The following is a 10,188-nucleotide window of genomic DNA, read 5'->3' as shown; positions in this document are numbered from 1 at the left end:
CAATATGGTGAACAGTTTTTCAAAATCCTTCAAGTGCTTTAAGAGATATGGAGTGGACATGACATAGTCATATTACCATTGACCTCTTAGTGTGATCTTGACCTTGAAAAGAGCTGGTTGTAACATGCGCTCTGTACGTCGTCTCAATATGGTCAACATTTGTGGCGAGTTATTTCAAAATCCATCAAACATTTAAAAAGACATGAAGGGGACACAAAATGTAGTCGTATGACCTCGAACTGTGACCTTGACCTTAAATCAAGCTGGTTGTAAGATGCACTCTGCACATCGTCTCAATATGGTGAACATTTGTGGGTTACGTAGTTATTTCAAAATCCTTTAAGCGATTCAAAACATTGAGAGGACACCAAATATAGTTATATGACCTTTGACCTCGAAGTGTGACCTTGACCTTGAACTGAGCTGGTTGTTATATGCACTCTACACATTGTCTGAATATGGTGAACATTTGTGGCAAGTTATTTAAAAATCATTCAAGCACTTCCAGAGATATGGAGTGGACACGATTTGTGATGTTCAGACGGAAGGGCAGAAAACTCGAGCAAAAACAATTGTCTCCCTGTTTATGAAAAAAATCAGACTTAATCTCCTATTCAGTACTTAATGTATTCCAGATCTTGTAAACCTCACATAATTATGCTTTCAATACAAGAAGGCAATGTATATAACAAACTACAGTCTGTCTGACACTTTGAAACATAATGAAATTACAAATCAGCACAAAGAACAAGTTTAATATTATATCTTTAATGTATACAAAAATACTGAAAATGACTAACTAGCAGTCTGGAATTACACATGTATACTAAGTAATGGATTTTGAAGGATTACATTTTATAATGTAGATGGTTTATAGCCAACAAACGACATTTCAATACATTCATTCTAGCCTTTTACTATAAGCTTCACAAAATCAATAAGGTGAAAAAATATGTCTAAAATGTAAAAGACAAATTGGTATCACACACCAAATAATGATTTTGTCAATACAAAGGTGAAATTTAAAACAAGAGTGCCACAGAGTGAATGCAGACACTCATCTATTGTGTTTCTGTCAGAAAAAGGGGAAAACTCAACAATGATTCAAAGTCACCAAAGTATTTAGCCTTGCTTAAGATGACTCTGTGTATTGTCTCTGGCAACATGTGTACAAAGTTACATTTATTATCTTGAACAATGGCCTAGGTTTATGGTTTAGCACACTGCCGAAGACGACACAGACCCAAAGACTTTGATACTACCACAACTTAATTTCTTCCAAAAGCAAACAAGCTTACAGGCTTATATGATATAATTAATAGCTGAAATAATAGCTGAAAGAAATATATTTTTTAAAATAAATCATAAACAAACATATTAAAAACTCGTTATCATAACGTGACACTGATCATACATTTTAAAACAATTACAGCAAAAACACTTTCAACACATTGTACAATCACTGCCTGGTACATTGAACTATCTCGTATTGCACATTACCGAGTTTGGCACTCAGGTATGCCTACATCAGGCCATAACACACATGTTAATGTGTCTCAACTATACACACATAAAGCACAATATTCAAATATATATATATGTGAGCTTAAAATAAACAGGATTTTAGAATATTTGGTAATGGTATACTGTTAATAGTGTTATATAATGCGACAGAATTTGAATTTGCAGCCATTAGCAACAGCTTTGAAGTAATCAAAAGCATTCTGATTTTTTATTGAAAAATCAACATTAATACCCGGTAGGTTATAAATTAATTTTACAGAGAAGAAAAAAGAACCAAATAGTTCTCTGGATGTGCATTTAAGAAAATACTCTATAGGCATCAGAGGCTGGTAACTGTGTTGACTTTAAATGAGTGTCGTATAATGGGACAAATTTCATCATCAATAATTAAATTATATTGGACAATCTTTATCTATCATCAAATTGGATATAATCATAAGCAAATTTCCAAACTTAATAATATAATGTAAATAGAATGTTTATTTCCAAAAGTTCTATGCCTTATATTCATGATTTGTTTGTTTACTTATTTTATGTAAAAATATGTAATGTCAAAAGAATAAACTTAAAAATTGAATTATTTTTCGTACAATCATATCCCCCAACTTGGATATATCATGTTATCCCTCAACTACTGATGGTACATGATATTATACATGTGTATTTAATGTTTTTTTACGTAAAATAATGTTTGGAGAAAACTGATCATAGATGACCTCAATCGATATTTACCGATTGTTGGCATCCATCGACGATTAATAGATTAAATGCAATCACAGCACTATCGCTAGTTTAAATAATTTGGCATGGTATCCAATGTAGAATTATGTGAATGGTGGATGACTGGTGAACCTGTATTATTTTGATATGACTTGCAGGGTTTGTATGAATAGAAAAAGAATGCCTAAATATTATACCAAGAAACGATTGGAAACAAGATTTTTTAACTTTGGGAGATTGAACTATGAGTCATTTCATGTCTAATTTCAGTTAAATAAAGAACAAAAATTCAAACTACCGTAACTTATGTTTCTTTTGACATTTAGTTAATATCTAGTTGGTAGGCAATACCAGCATTCGGATGCATTTAAACATATCCTAGAGGTTCCAATTTTTGTTTATTGATTTCGCTTGAACCAAAAATTGCTCAAAAGGCCTAATTCAACCTGTTATCTATTTCTTCATTGGTGATGTAAATATAAACAAATCAAACAAGCTGAGCAGAGAATGCACTATTTAAATGTTAAGATTAAGGCTCCTTTCAACATAATTAATCAGATGGTGGCTCAAGAATTACCACCCCATGTAAAAATATGTCAAACCCTTCCTTAAATCTCAACATGTTTTTACAGTTTTCAAAGAGTTCAAAAGCACCTTTTAAGTCCTTCTAAAAAATGATGTCACACAGAGATGCATACTATACAGCGTTGAAGCTCTTTGATAAACTGTTGCCATAAGAGTTGCACCAATTCATATTACTGTTATCAAAAGTATTGCAAACATACAACTATCATCACAAGAGTTGCATCCCTTCGTATTCCTTGGCATATGAGTTGCATCCCTTTATATAACTGTCATCACAAGAGTTGCAGCCCTTTGTATAACTGACATCACAAGAGTTGCAGCCCTTTGTATAACTGTCATCACAAGAGTTGCAGCCCTTTGTATAACTGTCATCACAAGAGTTGCAGCCCTTTGTATAACTGTCATCACAAGAGTTGCAACCCTTTGTCTTGCTTAAACTTGTAGGAAGCTCTAGACCAGATCAGTCCATCTCCCTCTGGTGGATGGGTGGATGGCAGCAGAACCTTACATATAAATGTCCTGAAACACATACATTTGGATTACTGGGGTATGCATGCAAGAAATAATGTATTTAAATTTCACTATTTCTTTAATTTTCATAAATATATTCAAAATATCAGCCTTGTTCTGACTTTAATATGTTATGCATACAACTTTAGAAATTGTGCAGACCCATATTTCAATCAGAAAATGTTCTCATTGGAAAATGTTCTCAAATCTTGAAATACCCACCTACAGCTGTGGAAACCTAAAAACACCATCCAGTTTTTCTTTAAACCATAGTCATATGGGTTTCTGTAAACCTGAAATAAGAATGTTTCATCACTACTTTACGCAAATAAAAAAGGATAAAGGGTAAGTGTTCACTCTGCTGAAATGGCTAAGTTATTTGTTAATCAACACAATGATGATATAAAGTGGATTTCTTAAACTTCTAAGCAATTATGAAATACACTACTGCCCTTTTTTGAGTTTATACTTAAAACAAGAGCTGTCACAGTAAGTAATGAGTGCCCCCAAAGTGCCATCAATGGATTATGCAATTATTAATTTCATAATATGCCTTCACTCAGGAAGAGCTATAATAAACTTGAAGCAAATGCCGGCCACCATGTTGGTTGATGTCAAGTGCGGAGGAGTGGTGTATGAAGAGATAGGGACATGGGTCTTGCACCAGACACATCTTCTTTATGTATCAAACACATGTGCCAATAAAATTTTAAAATCTCTCCCTGCATGACAAAAATACAGCCCAGACACGACCAACTACATGTATACTGAATATGCAGCATTCCATAATTGAACTCAAAGTGTGACCTTGAACCTTGATGTAGGGTCATAGGTCTTGCACATGACACCTTTCCTGTATGTACTGAACACATGTGCCAATAAATTTCATAATCACTCTGTGTCAGATAAAAGTTACAGCGAAGACACCGAAGGTCAGTCAAACAGTGATTTTAATACATCTTCCTTTGGGGGCATAAAAAATCATCTTGTTTGTGTTAAAAGCTGAAAGCTTATTAAATCATACATAATTTTGTTTCCATGGTAGACACCAGACCTAGGGTCCCTTTTGAGAGGCCACAAGAAAGTTCCTTTGGTAGGGATAGACACCTTTTTTTTAGGAGATACATTTTCTTATACAACGAAAGAATAATTGTAAAATGGATTACAATTACCAAGTTTTTCTTCTTGTACTTCTTTCTCTGTGTATTATTGATGTGCACCTCGATACTGGTCTCACCCTTGGAGATAAGCCTGGCATGCCACAACATGAGCAGCCCCAGGGCCAGGGTGACCCCGGAACACAGGATAAACTCATACAGTACTGCTATGTGGTAGTAATGCTCTATGTAGTTTTCCTTTGGAGGTGGATTTGGATTGATGATAATTGACATTGGTTTTGCTGGATCCTAGGACAAGAATAGAAAGTAACAGTTCAAGTATAGATTGAGGTACACTAAAGTACACAGATATATCTATAACCAGTTTTTTCTGGAATGTCAGTGCTTTAAACAACAATCCTGAAAATTTCAAGGTAATATCATTCCATTTAAAAGAGATAGGAACATTTAAGCCTAATAGCCTAACGTAAAAACTGAATGCATTTGTGTGGCCATTTGTGAGGTCACGAACATGACGATGTAGTTGTACGTACAATACTACTTGCATGTCTTGAAATTTAGTTGCATTTGTAGTTGTTTAACCCACACAAACTTTATGGGTTTTTTTATTTGAATAGTTTGTTAGAATATGTTTCCATCTCTTTTATATGTTTGATTGAAAATTTAAGCATAATAGTTCCATTGATGCTATGGAAACATATTTGATTACTATGCATTAAATTATGCAATGAATTGTATTTTATTCATAATACAAATGGTTTAGCATAAAGTTGAATGATTACAAAAATATACCAGTAATTTTCTGTGAAGTTTGATCATTTGTTTTATTTAACTTCATTAAAATGTATCAGTTTTGCATACTCACATTCGACCTGTATATGGCATCGTGGATGGCATTCAGTGGATAGAACAAGGGTGGGAATGCTGTGGGCTGAAATATCGAACAGAAAATACATTTGTTTTGCTTCTACAAATCATTCGCCCAATAGATACATGTTCATTTAGTTAGTTTAATAGTAAGTAATAGCTTTATTCCATATGAAATTGCGCTATTGGCTCAATCAATAGAGAAAAAATACAATAACAATTCTTTTCCAGATTGATAGAGTCACAAATACAAATGTATATTTTTTAATTGGTCACTTTATAATTAGTGTTCTTGTTAACTGATTTATAGCTGCAGGAGGGCATGCAGGCAAATTGTATGTCATGGAATATTGGCAAACACACCCTACTGTGTTATACAGCATCAACATGTGGAATAATGTAATCAATTCACATTTATTACTTATCGCAGTGGTCAAAATTAGCACAAGCCCAGCACTGGTAAAATGATTTCCAGGCTTGCTCAAATTCTGGGTTTTATATAGCAGGGCTTGTTCAAAAATGAAATGCCAAGCACTAGAGTAAGAATTCAGGCTTGTTTATCCAAAAGACTAATTTCGATGACTGCTCATTAGTAATATTTTTTGCAGTCAAGTATTTATTGATTAAGAGCGCTATAAATTCAATAACATAAATTTGTATATAATAATAGTCAATAATAACCATTGGTAAATAACTGCACGCTAATCCAATCAAAGTGCAATATTGTAATTGTCATAAACCTGAGCAGGTTGTACACTAGGAATTTCAATTTTTTCCTACACAAAAGACTATGCTTATGTAATTGTACATGTGTATAAACTGACAGAACTTGCACAGTCGTAAAATTCTTTCCAGAATACCATGTAAAAAAAAGCATGGCATCAGCCAATGAATGGATAAAAACCATTAAGTACCAGCTATAAACCGTTTCTTAGGTGAAAACAAATTCGAATAAAATATCTATATAGTGCAAGCCTTCATACCTCGTCTCCATAGAAATGCTGCCTGAAGAGGTCATGTCCAACCCAGCTGACATAGATCGTACCCATCCACATGTAAACACAGAACAGGAAGAAATAGCGGTGGTTATTGTGGCCAACACAGTTGTTCAGCCATGCTGGACAATGGTCAAGGGTGAACGAGGCTGACTGAAAACTGACTAACAAGCTACTTTCTCATAATACTACACGTACCATTGATCTACATTTATACATGTACATGTGAACATATCGAAAATAAAACAAATCTGACCTAAGGGCTGGTGCCAAAGCCAAAATGATCGACGACTGGCTATTTTAGACTTTATTTAATTCATTTCTAATAAATTTTGACATCAAAATTCTGTTGCTCGACCATGTTCAATTCACTTGCTTAAACTTAAAAAATAAAGATAGCGATTAGTACAAGAATGAAATCAAGTACTAACATTATAGACTTGTTAAAAACAGTCAAGCTGAATATGAAATAACATTGCAGTGAAAGGACTACTATTATACTGCACATGTAAGGATACGACAGTGATGGTCCATCTTGAGTATGCATTTTCCACATATGGTACAGTGATGGGTGCGGGGAGGCTTCGGGGAAATACACTTTTTACACACTGATACTATCTCAGGAACATTCTGTAAAATACAGGTAAAAACAGAGAGTTCACTGTTATAGCTTTGAAGAGTTTTGCCATGTCCCATTTGAAAAGTAAGGATACAGCATTTTATATCGTTTGTCTGAAGTTCAGACTCTGAACATTTACACAAACTTATTTCAAATATAGCATAAGCTGCTTTATAGACCAGATATTCCTTGATGAACAATTCGGGTGATTGATATATCACTATTGTGTCCTTACTTAAAGTACTTATTACAATGACAAATAAAAAGGAATCATGCATGTACCGCTCTATAAACGCAACCCAAATCATGGTCAGTCTACAATAATTGAGACTTACAGGAAATTCTTTCTATTTCAGCATAATTGAAACAGCAGCTGCATATAACATGTATTTTTTGGTTACAAAATCTTAAATAAAAAACTTTACTTGTGGTGGTGGTGTACCCGGTTGTGAAAACACTCCCATCAGGTAATGAAAGACAATGTTCACCAGCAGCCAGTGCCCGAATATCAGGTGGAAAATGGTCCAGGGCAGGCTGGTGGTGTATACATGGGGCAAAAGGCACACATAGAATATCGTAACCACAGACGTTGTCATAACCACTACCAAGGTAACAAACACCTGTAAAATCAGAATAAAATGGTATATATTGAGAACACAGGGATGAATTTAAATGTCTTGTGAATATAGGTGTCTCATAAATTTATGTCAATATTTACAGAATGCAATAACATCCACTAAACATACACTATAAAATGAAGAGACAGTCAGAATATAACATCCACTTGTTTGATTGTTATTTTTTGCATTATCATTAATCTTTCATGAACATGGTACAAATTATAACAACACTTACTGGACCAAGGTATTTAGCAAACTTCTCCACAAACCAAAACAGTGGCTCAAGCATGACTTCTAGAGCAACGTATAAAGATGTGAAGTAGTTGTAAAAGAGGGTGTAGTAAAGTGTTGACACCCAGTCTGAACCACCTCGCAATTTCCTCCGTACTCTCCGGGGCAACCATGTTACCATGGCTACAACCCCACACATGCAGTAGATATACAGAAGAACAGGATGAAATGTATGGCACATTCACCTGAAAAGACAATGGCACATTTGAGCAAAGAAGTAACAGAGCATAGTTCTTTGTAAATATTTATAAGTATAATGTATAATAATTTTGTCATTATCGGAACTTTTTTTAATATAGTGTATATTTTACTTTAATAATAATTTCAAATCATGGAAGCAAGTTTGTGTCATGTACGGTATGCTGTTCAGACTTGTGTCTGCGAGAAAACTACATGTAGCACTTAACACAACTAACAATATAACTGTTGAACTACATGTATACACACACTACACTTTTGACATCTTCAAAACCATTTTCTGCCATTCTAGTCACTTCTGCATTTTATTTTTGATACCAGTAACACTGGTACAAAAAACACATACCTGCAAAACTGTCACTTGTCAAATGATTGTTCAGTTTGATTAAAACTTAGATTTAACATCTATAATGTAGGTGGCAGCAGGCAAACACTAAGTCTTTAGCCTTGGCCACAGGGGCCAGAAACATTTTTGTTTGTTTATTTAAGCCTATATGTATATATACATATAAGAAAATAATTTGTTTCTGCCCCCTGTGGCCTTGGCTTAAATAAAGCTCAGAAAACATTAGATATTCCAATGAAACTTTTACACATGTAACCAGGCAGGGACAATTTGAACTTGACAAACAAGGCCAATGACACTGGTTTTATACTAGTCAAGTTATGCTCCTTGTCAAACAGAACAAAATAGCATTGGCAACCCTTACAATACTCTTGTTTCAACTGCATTGAAAAGGAAATGTACTGGTGTTTTGATTTAATCTCTAATGTTAATGACAGCATATTATTATAAAGTTATTTTTATCATACAAAATACGAAACAAAAACAAATCAAATCAAATCAAATTTTATTTTCAGTCAGTATGACATAACAGAGAAAAACATTAGCTATGAATAGCTATTGACCGACTACATATACTGTATATTATAACAAGCATACTGGTATCTATATAACATATTTTAAGTATTAAAGAAATTGTACCTACAGGTATAAATAGGAATCCATCTCGACAATTGTGATGTAACTGGGCTAAATGTTAAATAAGTTTCAAGATGAAAGATCATAGTCAATGATAACTTATATAAACATGAACTAATGTATGATTTGTTCATATCCTTACCTTGTATCATGTATGGCATTTTCTAATAGCTACATGTAACACTCTAGCCTAGAGGGTTTGGGTGAATTACACCAAACAAACAAACCAAATTAAATTGTAAACTTGAAAACAAGGGAGTTAATTCTTATTGTGTCCATTTGGTTACAATATACTAAAACTTAACAGTTATGAGTTTATCCCCTACGCAGTGATCTTCCCTGACAAGCTGAGTAGATGGAGTCGGACCACAACGAAACATGTTCTTTGTTATATGTTAAATGACTCCTGTTTACCACTTTATTATGATAAACGGATACCATAAATTATACAATATATGTATGTGTTGATGTCCTAAACGTTAAAGGTAGGTTTTTTGCGCCCACTCCACTCCAAGATAATTTAAGTTACTCTAAACTAGTATTTTCTATAGTGTACAATTATTCAGCTACAAATACAACATACATTGGTTTGGATGTCCAATCTTCTTTCAATACGTTTTGTCCATAACAACATTATTCTGTGTACATCTATTTATTTATCTTGTAGAGAAAACATAGTAAAAAAATGGATATTTTACCTAGAAAATAATTCATTTCGTTGGACAAGTCTATCCCCCATGAATGCACTTTAACGCGCAGGGAATTCCCACCAAACGTTCAACAATGGCGTTCCCAGGCGTGGGCACTTGTGAACCCCACCGGCTGTGCCAGCTTGCTTTTAATGGAACTTGAAAAAAATGACCATAATTGTCTTCCATTCGACCTTAAAGGGACTAGACTCCAGATGATCCCAAAATCGGCAAATACAGAACAGAACAGAAGTTTATTTTGATTTATGACTTCATAGTCTCTCATCATACAAACAATCAGAGAAGTGTACATACACACAAAAACAATAAACACATACACATACAAATAATTCATTCAAAAAATAAAACAAAACATATAATAATACAAAGAAAACAATGTGGAGGGTAGAAATAAAAAGTTCAGAAAACCTTCTTTTATTATGTTACTATATTTTTATAGCATGTGTATA

The 10,188-nt window shown here is 33.8% G+C and overlaps 1 protein-coding gene across 1 annotated transcript; it reads right to left on the bottom strand.

Moving 5' to 3' along the window:
- Positions 1 to 328: 328 nt before the first annotated feature.
- LOC128234574 (palmitoyltransferase ZDHHC16-like) lies at positions 329 to 9,288 on the bottom strand. Its single transcript, XM_052948872.1, has 9 exons — positions 9,172 to 9,288; positions 7,794 to 8,034; positions 7,364 to 7,558; positions 6,838 to 6,949; positions 6,308 to 6,441; positions 5,323 to 5,388; positions 4,512 to 4,745; positions 3,562 to 3,632; positions 329 to 3,348 (listed from the first exon to the last, which is right to left on the bottom strand). The coding sequence occupies exons 2-9, from the start codon at positions 8,028 to 8,030 to the stop codon at positions 3,234 to 3,236; spliced, it is 1,164 nt and encodes a 387-aa protein (XP_052804832.1). The 5' UTR covers positions 8,031 to 8,034; positions 9,172 to 9,288; the 3' UTR covers positions 329 to 3,233.
- Between the last annotated feature and the right edge of the window lie 900 nt (positions 9,289 to 10,188).

Source organism: Mya arenaria, chromosome 5, assembly GCF_026914265.1.
Source record: "Mya arenaria isolate MELC-2E11 chromosome 5, ASM2691426v1".
In the NCBI taxonomy this organism is placed as follows: Eukaryota; Metazoa; Mollusca; class Bivalvia; order Myida; family Myidae; genus Mya; species Mya arenaria.
Note: the sequence above shows the minus strand (reverse complement) of the source record. Positions and strands in the feature narration are given on the sequence as shown.